A 16,988-nucleotide genomic window follows, 5' to 3' on the forward strand; every position below is an offset into this window, starting at 1 on the left:
CCAATAGAACATGGATGTTAATAACTTCCTGTAAAATATAAAAGACCCTACGAACGTGGAATGAATAACATCAGAAGTAAGTAACTTACAAATGAACTTGTTTAATTTTTGCTTTATTCCAAATAAAAAATGTAACTTCAAATACTGTTTTAAAGTACAAACATTTGTTAACATGTAATAGCAGGCTGCACAATCAGGTCCTTCACCTCACTGAGTTCACAATGAATTCTGGGTAAGTCCCCAGTTAAGTCTGCAGAAATATAGACTCACACAAAGTGCATATTTTGGTGTTGTGAGGTCTGCATCAGAAAACTCACACACTTGATGATGTGGCAGTGGAGCAGCCCTAAACTTTTACATCACACCCCCTCCAGGAGACCATAACAACACTTAGTAGCTCGTTCAGTGACAGACTTCTTCACCCGCAGTGTCTCACGGAGAGATATCCCAGGTCTTTTCTTCCTGCAGTGGTCAGACTACATAACCAATAATATATATATATATATATATATATATATATAAGTTGTAAGATGTACTTATTTTTTACCTCTTTCATTTTAATTTTAATTTTATTTTTAATTGCTTATAACTTTTTAATAATTGTTACTTTACAGGCTCTTGTTTGCTTTATATACATTTTTTGCACTGTCTACTTGCTACTGTGACACTTGAATTTCCCCGTTGTTGGACTAGTAAAGGACTTTCTTATCTTCTTATCTTATCTTATCTTATCTTCTTAAACACTTACACACTGACCAGGAACACACCTTCAAGACTGAGCAGGTTTGGGATTGGACAGTTGTAAAAAAAGGAGGGAGGAGTTGCCACAACCATAGCAACTTAGTCTGGATGGCATGGGACATTTGTGGTAGGCATGGGACTGTTTTCTTCACTTAGATTGGGACCGTAGTATTAAGATGTGAGCAGTAGACTCAGAGTTTGTTTTATTGTGGTTGTATGTATTTACTGCTGGATGTGCTTTTTACAAAAGTATTATTGCGCTCCAGCGTTACAGCCCTTCTTCCAGACGTCTGGTTCAGCTCGCTCATGTCCACTCCTGAGTCTAAGCTGGTTTCTCTGCTGTCCGCCGGCCTCCGTCTCCTCTGCTGCTCTGTCACAGCATAGTGGATCTCAGCTGCAGGCTTCCCCTCCAGTGATACAAACCAGGCCCGAGGAGGCTGAAGGGAGGGGATTTTAGAAAGATCTGCAAATGCATGCATGGAGTGTCTGCTGCCTACCATTTGGCTTAATGTTCCAGGGACTGATGCTGACTCTGGGAGACTGAAGTTACTCCTGGATGGGCCGGTGGACGTTTCCACCTGAGAGCTCTCTGGAGCCCCAAGCTCTACCTCATTTTCTGCCCTTTGGTTCTGGGGGGTAGAGGGACCTTTTGGCAGAGTCTGTGTGAAGCTGTCTTTCCTTGGCGGCTCAGCTGCAGCACCGTTTGAAGCCCCAGCACGGGGGAGAGTGGCTGACTTGCTCCACTGCAGCTGCTCTGGTTGTTCCTCCAAATGGAAGAACGCCGGAGTGTGAAGAATGGCAACAGGCTGGTTGTAGAAAAACAAGTTATCTGTCAGGGAGGTGGTGTTGAGATCCAGTTCATTGCACTCAACAGCAATGGCCACTGCACCGGGGTTGGAGATTACATTGCCATTGTGCATGGAGATAACAGAGGCATTGTGCAGATTATCCCCTCTCTCTGTGAAGGACTGGTTCAGTCTATCCTGTGTACAACAAGAGTCCTCTGAAGATACTTCAAAAATATTATTATCACTTGTAGAGGTGGTTTGGTCTTTTTTCATCACTTGGAGGATCTTCTTTGTTTTCATTTCCCTGGATGAACTTCTGTGGATGAGACAGAACTTCAAACAATGCAACAATGCTATAAAATAGATTTTAGTGTCTTCTGTCTAAAGCTGCCCATAAGCAAAGCAAATCTTTGGTGCAGCTCATTAGCATAAACAGTCAGAGCAAAGATGCAAACAGACACAAATTAATGCCAAAAAACACAAATCAAGGGCGTATGAAAATCTAAATTCAAATTACTGTCCATAATTCCCAAGTCCACATGTTCATAGTTTTGGAAATATGCGTTGAAATTCTGCAGACAAAGCCAAATAAAATGTGATGTTGAACTAGCAAAGCTTTGTGCACCTTCAGGTGACGCTTTGAACTCAAACAAAAAAGCATTTAATATCCAGGTATGTTTGAAAATGTAGATATTATATTTATTGTGTTTAAGCAACACAAATAACCAAAAACAATTCCAGTGCCAACAACAGGGATGATGTTTACTTTGCTTATGGTCTTAACACAGCCAGAAGTTCACCCACTGTACACACATTGACACAGGAGGAACAGTGACTGTCGAAACACATTCAGCTGAGCAAGTAATGGGCCCACTTTTAAAATGATGGAGCTCTTTATCTAACTTGTTCATTACTCAAGCCCTGTATGACAAAGTTTGCATCTTGCTCACTCGCTTTGCCTTTACTCAAAAATATGTCACAAAGCGATCTATGAAATTACTCTGAAAGCACTCTGCCAATTCCCTTAAACAAACATTTACCGTAATTATAAAAAAGCATGGCTGTATGATAGTGTACGGTGTGGCATGTTCACTGACAGTAAACAACTTAAAATGACTCTTAAAAAGTAACTTCAACTGAAAGTCACAGTCCATAAAGAATATCTGCAATCGTTCATGAAAACAATACGTTTGAGATGTTCTCTATTTACCTTTCAGTTAGCTGGGATGAAACTTTCAGTGTGCTTTAAATGTGATGGCTGTGACTAGGACGGCATGAAAGCTTTAGTTACCTGCGACAAAACAATAACCCGACCAGAAGAGAGATGACAATTAGGAGAGTTCCTCCAAGAATTACCATCAGGACAAATGAATGACGCAAGATGAAGTCAATGGGGATGGCAAGTCCAAAGAAACCTAAAGCAGCAGAAAATAAGAGGATGAAAAAAAATACACATCCCACTGAAACTGCTGTAGAAATAGAAATCGTTCGGTGTGAACAAATGTTTTCATTTGATACCTCTCATCCTGTTTTCACTGCCCCATGCTAGTCTAGTGATTTAAAGTAAAAAGTCAGTGTTGGGTGATCACTTGCCTCTGATGGGAGAAAGAGGTGCAGCTATCCAGTAACCAAGGTGAGGAGCTGTGAATGTCCACATGAGTTTTCCTTCTACTGACACCACTGACCCCAGTCCTTTTCTCATCCATCCGCCTGTGTGAAACAAAAAAAAGAAACACTGTAACGTTGCTTACGTGAAATCTTCTTGATTGTTTTTTACATGCTCCTGTCAGATTTGTGATTATCTGTTAATTATTGTGCCCTGTGACAGGTTGCCGACCTGTCCAGGGTGTATCCTGCCTTCCGCCCGAAGCCAGCTGGGATAGGCTCCAGCCCCCCGTGACCCCTAATGGGACAAGCGGTCAAGATAATGGATGGTTGGTTGGATGTTAATTATTGTAATGTACTTTTAACAGGTATCAGTCAGAGCTCCCTTCACAGACTCCTTAACTAGTTCAAAATGCTGCTACTCAGATTTTAATTGATTTTAAGATTTTATTGATTACTTTCAAAATTTTAAATGGACAGGCTACAAACTATTTATTATTATTATTATGTTATATTTTTGGCCTTTTTGCTTTTATTTGATAGGACAGCTGAAGAGAGATAGGAAATGTTGGGAGTAGAGAGCGGGGGAAGACATGCAGGAAATGGTCGACAGGCCGGGAATCGAACCGGCGACTCCTGCAACGAGGACTGTAGGCTCTGTATGTGGGGCGCTGAGACTGCTAGGCCACCAGCGCCAGGCTCCAAACTATTTAAGAGACCTTTTAACTCCATATGTGCCTGGGCAGACCAGATCTGTGGATGCAGCTGTGCTGGTTGTGCCAAGATCCCGCCTTAGAACAAAATGTGACTGGTGTGTGACTTTTCAGTCAGAGCTCCAAGACTGTGAAACTCCCTGCCACTGACAATTAGACAGTCCACAACCTTAACTGCGTTTAAATCCTGACATAAAACCTTTTTATATAAGAAGTCATTTCTCCACTCTTTAATCATGAATATTGCTCTGCATTCAGACGTCCTGTTCTGCTGCTTTTTTTTTCTCCCTGTGATGTTCTCCCCCGGTGTTCTTTATGTGATGTGCAGTGTTGTTTTTATGACAAACACAATGTGATTTTCACTCACCAGTGGTGTGGTTAAAGAACCATGCAGGAACAGTGTTTGAGCTCTGAAGTCCACAGCTGTCAGGAAGGCTGAGGCTGATCTGTACCGGCCCACTCACATGTAACTCTGTGTCTCCTGAGAAAAGCTGCACGCTGACAGCCGCCACCGGACTCAACTCCACACTGACATATCCTGAAAAACAAAACAGAGTTGGAAACGCTTGAGGGAAGAGGACTCAAGGGATTCAATCAGTCCTTCTTGGTTGATACTGTTCTGAAGCACATGACTGACTCAAGCTACAAGCTATTTTTCTGTATTTCACTCCCTGGTCTGGCCAGCCAACGTTGAATAGTCACAGTACCATTTATTGATATCACCACTAGAGGGCATATTTTAAACAGAACCTGTTTCATCTATGCATGTCCGACTGTGGAAATACTATATAAAGGACTAGTAACATTTTTAGGGGTGACTGTAAAGTACCTGTTTTGCTGCTCATGATGCCCACAGTGTTCAGGAAGTTGTCATCTTTCGATGGCAGCTTGGGGAGGGTCAGGAAGGCTTTAACAGCTGTGATGTTACTGCTGTCTGTCAGATTCAGAAGGCTCTTTGGAAACTGGATTACAGGCTGCGATGAATCATCTAAAAATATGAACGATTAATAGATAATAAAACGTATCTACAAAATATTATAGTGTATGAATGCTGCTTCTGAAGGAAAGAAAGGAGTAGAATTAAAGATGTGAATTAGTAATTGTAACAGTAACATACCAGAAGTTTTTCCAGTGATCTTGACCAAATCTTCAAAGAGCCAGATGTTCCCCTGGTTGAGCCTTAATAGTAACACGGTCACAGATGAAAACACTGCAGACATGGAGAGGAGCAGAGATGCAAAATGAACATCCGAGTTCTTCATTAAAAAATCAACATTTGACCACTAGATGGCAGTGTGACAGTGGGTTTAATCACCTGAAACGGAGGAGAGAAGAAGGGGCAATACTTTATATTGGTGAGGGTTTATCAAAGCTTGTAATACACACAGAAAGAGCAGCGAAAAAAAGAGAACTAGAAAGTCATAAAGTCGAAGAAATGTCTAAGTATATTTGGGGGCTTAACAAATAAAGAAAATTACACAGCTTGCCATCAGATTCAGCTTTTTATCTGCAGGGATTTAGCTACATAATCTGAACACTAATAAAATACACACAGTCAGTATCTTACATGGCATTCTGCTGGCTTTATACGGCAGCAGTGTGTGCATGTAGCCATCTTTGCTGGCCACGATGGTGATAGGCATCCCATCTTGGTACGGTATATTCAGCAAAACCCCACCGTCCTCCACTGTAAGAGCTGTGTTGGTCCTGGTGTAGTTGATGTACACCTCCACTGTTGCCTGGCTGAGAAACTGACGGCTCAGCACACTGTTGACCTGAACCTTTAGGTTAAAGGCAGAACCTGGAAAGTGAATAAAGATTAGGTTGAGACAAAGTTTTCAAAGCTGCTTTTGGATTAACAAAACACTTTTCGTCTAAGTTCAGACGAGTTCAGGTCACAGCAGATTGTTAGTTTGTCAATTTACAAAAAAGTGTATTTCTATATAATAACATGCAATCTCAGCCACATCTCTCTGACACACTTACACTGAGAACTCCACAGTTTGCACTGTGTTATAAAGAGTTACACAGTGTACCTGTTACTATGTTCACACATTTCATGCAGCACGTTTAAATGTTTTAACAGACTGTTGTTGGCTAGATTAACAATTAACCTGGACATGACCACTCTCAACAAAACAGGAAAAGTAATTTGCAGGATCCCTGGAGGATACCAATCGATTAATTCAATTCAAATTCAATTCATAATCTTTATTTATTCTCAAAAAGACATTGAGGTTTCCCTCATTTCCAATGTCATCAAGATCACAGGCACATTAGAAACAACGAACAACCACACACAATCATTCACAAAACAATAGATTAATTAAAACAGATACAGTTTGAGATACAGTGGTCAGAGATCAAAGTCTTAAATTCTGCAAAAGAGGGAATGGCTATCAACTTTGGCTTTCAGAATGAGCCAATCAGAAGAGCGAGTCCCGTAGGATCAATAATTCTACTCCAACAAGTCTGTAAGGTAGGTGGGAAGCTTTCCAGCAAGGGCTTCAAAAGCCAGTTTGTTTCTCCTCTGCTCAAGAGAGGGCCAAACAACCTCTCATGAATGGCATATGATGGGTGTCATATATGTCACCCGTTATAAATCTGAGAGCAGAGTGGTAAACAGAGTCCATGGGTTTTAGTTTTGAAGCTGCAGCATGTCTATAAATGAATCCCTGAAGGTTTAACAGAGGTGCACGCAGATACAAACGGTTAATTTGGCCAATTAGTGCAGCAAAGCTTGCATTCAAGACAGAATAATGCTACATTTGTATGCAGACAGCTAACAGGACATCTTTCCAATGATGTGACTCACAGATGCTCCAAGAGAATCTCATTTAGTGCCTAATGATAATGTGACACCTTATCCACAAATCCTATTAGCCACTTTGAAAATGAGCAACATACTTGGTAAGTTCATGACGACTTTATTCCTCAGAGGAAGTGTTGCATAACAATGAGGGAATGTTAAGTATAACATTGATTGATAGTCGTATGAATAAATGTTTGTGTGGATAAGCACACCAATAAGGGATACATGCTGCATTAAAGCTGCACTAAACCACACTTTTATGTGACAGTAAATCGAATCCATGAAGTGAAAGGTGTCACTGAGATTGACAATCACAGAGATGTATCACCTACACTGCATTTCTCCTCATAACCACAGAAAAGTTAATAGTCTTACACTGTTAGTGCTAAGAGATGAAACTTCACTGTGTATAGTTCACTTTGACTCTGTTTTGAGCACAAAGAGCTAAAACAGACAGCATGACAGACAAAGTTATTCATGCAGCTGGAACTTACTGGAAGATAAATAGGCATTTGTTGCTACAGAGCACACTGCAGGACCCCCCTCTTATTAGCATCAAATAACTAATTAAAAATGCACTCAGTAAAGGAACACCTGCACATTAATAACCATGATAAGAACTAACTGCTACAACAGGAACATCAAAACCTTCTCATTCAATGGTTTTTATTTATTTTAACTATTTTCAACATTGTAGATTAATACTGAAGACATCAAAACTATGAAATAATCTGGTTTTGCCATAATCTGGATTACAACAGTAGTCAAATAGGGCTATCCATTGTGTACTAACCTTACCTCTGAACAACACAACGGATGGTCTCAAATTTCTACAATTTCTCAATTCTACAAATGAACTCTTGACAAGGCTCATGTTAAGTAGAAACCATTCCAGGAGACCACTTCATGAAGCAGACTGAGAGAATACCAAGAGTGTGCAAAGCTGTCATGAAGGAAAAAGGGGGCTACTTTACAGAATCTAAAATATAAAACAGATTCTGCTTTGTTTAACACTTTTTTGTTCAGTCAATAATTCCATACAGAATCTAAAATATAAAACATATTCTGCTTTGTTTAACACTTTTTTGTTCAGTCAATAATTCCATACATGTTCGTTCATAGTTTGATGTCTTCAGTATTAATCTACAATGTTTACAATAATTACAATAAATACAAACCCTTGATAGAGAAGGTGTTTCCAAACTTTTGACTGGTAGTTTATGTCCCATCTGTTCAAATGGAAGAGGTGGGCTTTAGGACCTATTCTGTAGTTTTGGCTTCACTCTGGGTCAGTGTTGTGCTGCCCTTAACGATACACTACAAAAAGAGACCAAAAGAAGGCTAACATCAGAGTGATGCAATCTGATGATGAACATAAAAGAGCATATTGGAGTTAAAATGTGTACACAACTGAGGATAACGGTGAAAGTGACTCACTATGAGGCTACAACATTGTATATGAATGATTCCACAGAACAGGAAAGTTCTGTTCTGTGGGCAAAAGGCAAAAGTTAAACTCAAGTTCCTCAGAACAGCAAGTGATGAGCCACTGAACTGAGCACTGCTTTCAAGAACTGCCCCACAAAGAGAGCTGTGTAAAGCTGCAAACTCTGCCAGCACTGACTGATTCCAACGTACTTCCCCCCACCTACTGCCCTGTTATAAGTATCCTCTACTAAACTATACTGAACCTTTGGGAGCCACACATCTCATTATCCATGAACCAGCTCATCATTAAACCTTAAATAAAGTAGAATATATTTATCATCTGCCAGGGGACCAGAGAAAAAACACCCTCACAAGTAACTAAAAGCTGCAAAATCACTGAAGCAGCTATCTCCACACTGCTAATGTTGTGAGCATCTTTCTCTAATGGTGACAAATCAACACTGATAGCAGCAATAGTCTGTTGTTGTTGTCGCTGGTCTTGTTGCTTTAATCCTTCATTGTAAGAGCTGCCAAAGCTTTACTGAAACACATAAAGCCATGTCTTATGCCACCAGATTTTACAATACGAAAACAAGTGCCAAAACCAGATCATCCTATATTATTGGCCCTTACAATTTCCCTTGATCTGAAGCAGACAAATGCTTACAGCTGCTGGGACTTACTTGCAATGTCAGACACAATATGAAACGAATATCCATGTTGGGCAGGGTTAGTTTGGGCTCACAGGGACACTTCCAGGAGTGCAGAGCGACTAGGGAATGTGTGTTTTTGGGAGAGGCAGCCTCTGCTCTTTGTGTGATCTGCCTTAGTAGCCCAACATAAGAGAAGGGGGTTGCTACATCTGAAGTGGAGGTGTTTCATGCCAGATTACTATAATCTCCCCATTTGGTGGACTGAACCTCGCCACAAAGAGGTTTATGAAGTGGATTGAAACTGGCTGTCTGAGCCACTGAGGCAGATGATACAGAGATCCTATGTAGTGTGTGATGTGTATGGAATCCTGATATAAAAAGATTCACAGGAGGACTGTGTCTTATAAAGAGATTGGATTTGACCTCAGTGAAGCTTTTTCAGACGTTTTCTTGGAGCTCACTTTTATTGATAGCATGCAGCAAATATTTTTTCTTCTTCTTAGTCAAGAAATGAAGACAAAATGTGTGATTTTGAAGTTATGATTATTAAAAAGTCCTTTTTTTGGCAAAAAGAAGTGAAATTTGTTCTTGCTGAGATATAAATCTACAGAGCCCATGAAGCCCAGCAAAGGTGATCAGTTTTATCTGGTGCACATTAGATAGTAAATCATTTGGGAACAGTTGTATACACTTTCTCTTGCCAATTGTGATGAACCAGAAATAAATATTCAGTTTTAACTCCAACACGTTGTTTGTTCTGATAACAGTAGAAGCATATTAGTTCTTTTTCAGCCAGCTTTCTTCTTGTAAAAATAAACTAAAGAAAGTGCCTGCAGATAGAAAGCAGTAAGTTAGCTAACGGAGATTGCTGTTGGTACCATAGACAATAAAATATGGACGTAATATCCCGTGACGTCACCCATCTGTTTCTGAAGCGCTGTTTTGAGGCTGATCGTCAGCGGGAGCCATATTGCTGCCGTTGAGTGATTGTGATGTAAAGAGGCGGGCTTTGAGCCTCCTAGCCAACAGCTACATTGTTCCCGCCTATCAATCAAGTCAACTGTGCGTCATGTTGGAAGACTCATTATCTCAATATCTTCAGTATTGCCGCGTTAGAAAAAAATTCACTCCCCCTACAGTGTGTGCCGATCGAGAAATGAGCTATCCAGACTACACTCGTCTTTTGAACCAGGCTGTAAACATGTTTATTTCTGCTGTAAAGATCAGCTTCTTTGAATTGGTGTGTATGTGGTTTCTGGTACTTCCAGAGCCAGCCTCAAGCGGATCCTCGATGAACTGCAGTTCCGCATTGGACTCATTTATTTAGACCGGAGGTTGCCGCTTGGCTGGTACACATCAACAAAACATGGGAACTGAACTCTACCAGCAGTGGGCGCTTGTGTTACACATAAAAAACAACAGGCGCAGTGTAATGCAAATACAACACTATTTATACCATCAAAACAAATTACTGGAAAATAATGTCAAATGGGATCATTACCACTACTGCATTCGCAAATGTAAAAATTTGTGCAGATTAAATAATACATTTTGCACACAAAGTAAAATGTATCACCCTATGGGACCTCAGGGTGTTGTCTATGTGTGATTTAGTGCAACATCAGCAACATTACACCAGAGATTTTAATAAAAAATAAATGTTCACAGAAAGTAACAGAAACATGTTGACTGTTCAATTTGCAGCACAAACAGATGGTCCAACAGGGACTTATCTCCGCTGACCCTCCCACCCAGCCAAACCAACAACGTGTGTGTGTTTGTGTGCGTGTGTTGGAATTAGGCCACAAATTCCACTGATGGAGGAACAACACACAGTGCACCCTCTGATACGTGGACCAAATCTGCCTTTAAGCACAAGTCAGCGGAATCAAATTTGAAGCAAGACAAAAGATGCTTAGGGTGGAGCCTGATGAGGGGGGGACTTTAGGACACATGGACTGAATGCCCCAACAACAAATAGTTATGCTGCAGTCAAATTAAAACAACAGATTTAGAGATTTAATGGTTTTGGCAGGGGAGGATTGAACTTTGCCCACTATTGAAGAATAAGCATGTTGTCCTCAGCATGGGAGAAATGACCATGGTTTAACAAAGAGGTCATTTCAGTATTTAATTTCCTTCTCTTGTTATTTAGGATACATCAAAATGGTGAAGTAATTATTTAGAGAGTTTAACTCAGTACCAATAGACAGGCTGACTGACTGAAAGGAAGGCTAAAAGGAGGAGGTTTGACACATGATGTAGGCATGAGGGGGATTTTAGGGACAATGCTTTGCCTGGGTGCATTTCCAAGTAAATCAGCCAACATCTCAGACTGCAGGATCATGTGATGACGGATGGTAATGTACTCCTACGGCTGCATGAATTAGTCATGAATCAGTTGATAAGTGAACAGGGTCACAAATCCCTCTTTCAGCTCCTCTTCATCGCTCTGCTGTAAACAAGGAGGCTGTCAGAGAGGGAGTACAGCTGTGTGTGCGTGTGTGTGGGACACAGAAAGATGCACTCTGTAGAGAAGGATGGAGAGCATATTTCACTTTGACAATCAACAGGGCCAACAGAGAGAGTGGAGGAGTTGAAATAGTATAGAAATTCTAATGTACACACATGATTTCATTATGCAAAGTGAGTGATATTACACACATTGTGTGTTTAACTGTTTGAATCGTCAAGTGATGCTGACTGCTTTTTTGCCTTTATAAAAATGCAGGCTAACTCCAAAGCCAATGAAACATGAAACTACAGTCATATAATGTTATGAGATGTGCACAAAATTTCTGATAAATTGCCGCCTTGCTGTGAATTGATGCAGTAAAAATAGGCCAGATGGAGAAACCGTTACTCATGAAGTGGCAGCAGCGAGCTCCCACACCACTTATGACTCATGAACAGATCCGTGGATTTGTGTACAAATCCTGATACAGATGGTCTGGGCTGACAAAATGAGGCCATCTATAATCTGTCAGAAAGAAGACATTCAGAGGAGGGTTGATAAATGTAAAATATCAACATGAATCTTTATTCTCCAGCTTCTCATTCATTGTATTTTCTGCGTAAATTTTACACTTCAGGCTCACAAAGGAGAACTGCTGCGTTTTACATAACAGCTGAACAGCCGACCATCCTGTGATGAAGACAGTAGAGCTACAAACCTGAACGGGTCTCCAGCACTTGTTGTTGGATCTGAATGGACTCTTGTTTCATGTGATCCCCGTCTGAAAAGTTCCCGTCATTGATATGCACGGAGTGTCCAGTCGGGGTGAACTCCGCAGACGTGATCCCATTCTTCAGTGAAATCAGCGCATATAACGACAAAATCAACGAGCGCATGACTTACAGATCCAATTAAAACGGGCTGATCGATCGGTGTCACTGATTTCTGCCTGAACACAGGCCTATTTCTTTATTTATAAACGAACGGAGATGCCCACAGCTCTGCCATCCTAACTCCTCTGCTGTCAGCCAGCCTTCAGACACAATGAAGCTCCGCCTCCTTTCCTTTAAACTGCCGTAACGGGCCAAGAAGGATTTCTGTCTGTCAATCAATCCCAAAAAAATACAGTTATGATAATCAAGTAAAATTTTTATGATATCCATAAATCAACAACGCCACATTGTTAAAATATTCAGCCTATATAACAAGTTAAAGCTCTGTATTTATGATCCTGCACTGTCAGAGAAACTGTACAGGCTATGAGGGAATTGCCCATTTAAGGTCAAGAAGGCATGTAGTGTAGGCCAGACTTTAAGTGGGATGAAATGAGACACACTGTTATCAGTTGTACACAAAGTATGTCAGCAGTGTGGACTACCTTCTTCCTACCAACGAGAAGGAAATCTAATGTCATTTGTCAACAATACTCTACACACGGCTTATTTTCTGCAGATTGGATGTTGTGCTTGACCGAAAAATATGCAGTAACTCATTTATACCACTAGATGGTGATACCGCAGTACCAGTCCACCACCTGAGACACTAAATTTGCAGAAGCTATTTATATTCCGACTAATTCATTCAGTTTATTCTACCTGTATAACCAGGAGTGGAATTAATGTATTGAGTATTATTTGTTGTATCTGTTCTTTGCAACAGTGTGAGTCATAGAGTAATACCTCAAGTAGTGGTAGCTGAATTGTTGCAGCAGTGGCAGTAGAAAATGTGCCTTTGTACTGTACTTGTGTGTGCACGTGTGGGGCTTTCTACCATATAAAAGCAAAAATGTTCAGTTAATTATCATTTCCTTTTTCATGTATAATTTTCGATTTTTTACAATCTACCAAAAATGTTAAGTTGAATCAAAGTTGGTCCAGATTCAAATTTAAAAACCTGCTTGCAATAACAGATGTAATGCCAAAGGCCATGGAGCAGGCAAATTAAATGTTCTTCCTCAGTCAGGACTCTGTCTAAAGCTCTTTTTCTACTTTGTCTAAATGTGATCCTGATCTTAAGAAAAGGCCTGAACACCATTTCAAAACTACTGTCCTCCTTATCCTGAACTATACTCTGAACAGAAGGGATGAACACAATCCTTGCGATGGACAAAAACTAAAGTTGCGACATTCTCAGCTGATTTTGAGATCTGGTGACTGTGATTGACGTCATTACCTAGACAGTGATGTATGACTCTACCTTGGTCTCCTTTTTTTTAAGTTGGTCAAATCTGAGCCCAAGTTTATTTGCATTGTAATGTTATAGACAATGGTACTTGTATAATAATCTTCTATTCTACATTTCTTGTCTATTTTTAAAACCTTTCAGTGTTTTTTTTACAGAAGGTCAGCTGACCAACTCACCAAAAAATGACCTATCTCCACCTCTATCATTTTTGTCCAGCTTCACTTCCTATCTTTCCCATTGAACCTGAAGGTTCTCTTGCCTCACTGATGTCTGCCCGCGGACCTTCCTGTCACTAGTACCGTGAGTAAATCCTTCCTCGGCTGGCTTCCTCCCCATCATAGCTCTTCTGTGACAGCGGCCTCAGAGAGGCACTGAGCTGACACATTTGTCCTCCCAGCTCTATTCCCCTCTGACAAAGTATAAATCGGAGACTAAACACACAAGCAGGAGGATGGATGACAGCCCAAGTCTCCAGGATCAATTTGCCACAAATTAGATACAGTAATGGTTCATTTCTCCACATAAATAGCTGCATCTATGGGGACTATTTTGGAAATCTGTTCGCTTTCACCCTGGAAATCTGCTCCTGCTCTCCATCCCCGTATGCTTTCTTCTATTAATCTTATCTGAGCACACATAGACTTCCTCTGAGTTTCTCCTCTCACAAAGCTGCTCAGTGTATTCGCTTCTGTTAGTAAAGTGAAGAGATATTTCTGTTGCATGGTGTAGAAATATATATTTTTTTGTTAGTCTTTCTGGTCACGTTTCACTCTTGGCTCATTTCCATCTGTATACATTTTGTTTTCATGGATAATCATGAGTATAAACTGCCTATTACCTGTGAAATAATAGCTTCAGCTCTTTTTGAGAATTGCTGAATGCTTTAATATTGCCAATAAAAATGTATTTCAATAGTAATTGTTATAAACTTTAACATTTAGCTTCTCTGTGTCTGCAGTTTTAAAGGGACTGTGAGGAGCTTTTAACTGAATAGAACGTGTCTCTCTTATACTAAAGCCTCTTTGTGATGATCATTTGTATAAGCTAAGTCAATCAGTTTACAAAGTGTATTCCTTGTTATGTTACAGTTTTACACAGCTGCAAATCAATACATTACCTCACTCTTCATCCTGCAGACAGTTGTTTTGAACAAGAAAAGTAGAATTAGAAAGAAGATCTGTTTTCCTTCATTTTCATCCACAACAAATTCGTGCTTTGGAAAGAGCAGCTTTAAAACAGTAGGTGATGGTGCTAATGGGAAATGCTGTCTTCATTCTGCGAAAAGCACTGAAATCCACACACGCAAAAAAACGTCAGACCGTGCATTAAAGTAGAAAGGCACTAAAAAGGTTTGGACCTGTGCTATGTTTGGTCTAATGGCATCATTCAGTGGGAATGATGAAAGGTTGAATAAGTCTGTATTTTCTTTACATTATTCATATGTACACAGCATTGGTAGCAGGTTGGGCCATTAAGGATCAATTCCAGTGGGGAATAGCTTTATTTGTGGACAAAAGGAGAGATTCAGGAGGATATATGATGCTTTTTAGACATTCAAGTGTTAGTGCTGAGCTTCAAAACAACTCAAGGTTACATGTTATTTAGCACTTTCACATCCTGAGAGTAGGCCTATTTAAGACTGTGTTAATACTTTAGTTTGCTAAAACATATTTTTTTAAAAATTGGATTTGCAGCTTCAAACATTGTAACAATTCATAAATATGCAGTATTATGACTAATATTTTGGTCATTTGTGGAGGCCATGTAGGAGGAAAGAAAAGCCTGCCAGGTGACATCGACAGCTGAACGGATTAACAACTGGTTTAGCAGCTGTGCTCTCTTTAAAATACCAGAGATGGACCAGAGGCAACAAAATGACGGGAGGGTGTAAGACAGGAATTATGACAAAGTGATAGACAATGTCACACAATGAATAAGCCCTTGCCCGGAGAGACAGGTGCATGACTTGCCATTAATAATGATAACATCAGCATGGATTTTTTTGCAGTATTCTGACATGTCTTTGAATATTATCAGCAGATAATTAAGCGTCAAGGAAAAGTCAAGCAAGTCAGACAGAAAGACATTCATTGTTTTCAGCACATCGAGGAGACTGCAGGACATTTCAGCAAAGCTTTACAGAATATCTTCACAAGTATTTTATGCCTTTTTAATCCCTCTCTATGGGAAGTCAAAGGTGAGAATAGTCTAGCAAAATATACAGCTTTGTGCACCTCCATTTAGTCATACGATCTTACATTTGGCTATGTAAGCATGGGGATTAATCTGAATTGAAAGTAAGGCTTTAGGGTGTTATGAATTTGTGTCACCTGTTGCAGAAACTAAGACAAACATGTTCTAGTGAGAGGAGGCCGTTTAGTTTTGAATAATGAATTATAGCAAACATTTTCAGACATCAGAGGGGTATACTACAAAGAGAGTTCACAGTTATCTTTTTTTGAACCTATCTTTTATCTTTCACTGAACCTAACAAAGGAGATCGCGCTAATCTGTCACACAAAGCTGGTTATCAACATGATGAGTCAGTCCGGAATTACCCTGAACGCGTTCACATGAACGGGGCAGAGAATGCAACATGTGACCAATCACAGATACGGACAGTCTGCTGTCAGCACATCCACATGTTTTTCAAACACTGCACTATTATTATTAGAAAAAAATGAAGAAGTTAAACACATAATCCAAATTAACTTCAACACAGATGAGTTTGAAACATGAAGGAAGAACTGAGAGATCAGACAAAAACACAGAGAGGGAATGAACTAATGACGTCTAATTTCTCATCATTAGTGCAGATGGATCTGACTATATAACTGTTTATTCATCATTAGATAGATCTGACTTTAATAACTCTGTTTATTCATCATTAGATAGATCGGACTATAATATTCCCTGACAGTGATCTCTCTCTCTGATTTCATCTTGTGTTGTGTGTGACAGTTTTAGATGTAATATTTCAGCTACAGCCCTGACGGTATCAAACTGAGCACTGTGGTTAAAAGGACTAATACAAATGAGAACATGATTCAAAGAGATAAGCACGCGCAGTTTTATATTTAATGTAGGACAAAAACTTCACCTGACTAACCTGTTTAAACTCTGTTTAAGTATGATGACAGGAAAGATAATCAATAACTGTCATCAGTATTTATTTATAAAATCAAACAGGTAGACAAAGTGTCCTGACGATCTCTCTCCCCTCGCGATCAGCTCTTAGAGCTCTGTTGTCGAGCGACCTGATTGGTCAGTGGGTGGATTTTTTTCCAAACTGATCTCTGATCCTGAACAGTTCAGCATGAGTAACCATGGTGATCTACCCAGGTAAAACGGGAACCACCTCGAAGTTACCTTGATAACTGCAAATCCAGCTTCGTAGTATACCCCTCTGATGATAATAAATAGCTAACATAATGCTGTTCAACTTTTCCAAGCTGTTATATGTCTTTAATCAAAACAGATTTTGTGAGCAATACTAGCAGAGGGGATTCACAGAACAGTTGCTGTTGATCCATAAATTACATATATTGTTTAAGATTAAATCAAAATGTGTTTCATCTGGTATTAATGAACCAATCTTCCAGCACCAAC

The 16,988-nt window shown here is 39.9% G+C and overlaps 1 protein-coding gene across 1 annotated transcript; it reads right to left on the reverse strand.

Moving 5' to 3' along the window:
- Positions 1-619: 619 nt before the first annotated feature.
- On the reverse strand, positions 620-12,221 carry LOC117820423 (protein FAM171B-like). The gene is made up of 8 exons (XM_034694178.1): positions 11,914-12,221; positions 5,415-5,648; positions 4,965-5,057; positions 4,677-4,835; positions 4,215-4,385; positions 3,123-3,239; positions 2,821-2,944; positions 620-1,845 (listed from the first exon to the last, which is right to left on the reverse strand). The coding sequence occupies exons 1-8, from the start codon at positions 12,089-12,091 to the stop codon at positions 945-947; spliced, it is 1,977 nt and encodes a 658-aa protein (XP_034550069.1). The 5' UTR covers positions 12,092-12,221; the 3' UTR covers positions 620-944.
- Between the last annotated feature and the right edge of the window lie 4,767 nt (positions 12,222-16,988).

This window comes from Notolabrus celidotus, chromosome 10 (genome assembly GCF_009762535.1).
Source record: "Notolabrus celidotus isolate fNotCel1 chromosome 10, fNotCel1.pri, whole genome shotgun sequence".
Classification (NCBI taxonomy): domain Eukaryota; kingdom Metazoa; phylum Chordata; class Actinopteri; order Labriformes; family Labridae; genus Notolabrus; species Notolabrus celidotus.

Excerpts from the sequence above, each read along its gene's own strand:
- LOC117820423 (XM_034694178.1), bottom strand. The coding sequence starts at position 12,091 with ATGCGCTCGTTGATTTTGTCGTTATATGCGCTGATTTCACTGAAGAAT. Across the intron at positions 5,649-11,913 it reads AGTGCTGGAGACCCGTTCAG|GTTCTGCCTTTAACCTAAAG; the intron begins GTTTGTAGCTCT and ends TTCACTTTCCAG. Across the intron at positions 2,945-3,122 it reads ACCTCTTTCTCCCATCAGAG|GTTTCTTTGGACTTGCCATC; the intron begins GCAAGTGATCAC and ends CTGCTGCTTTAG.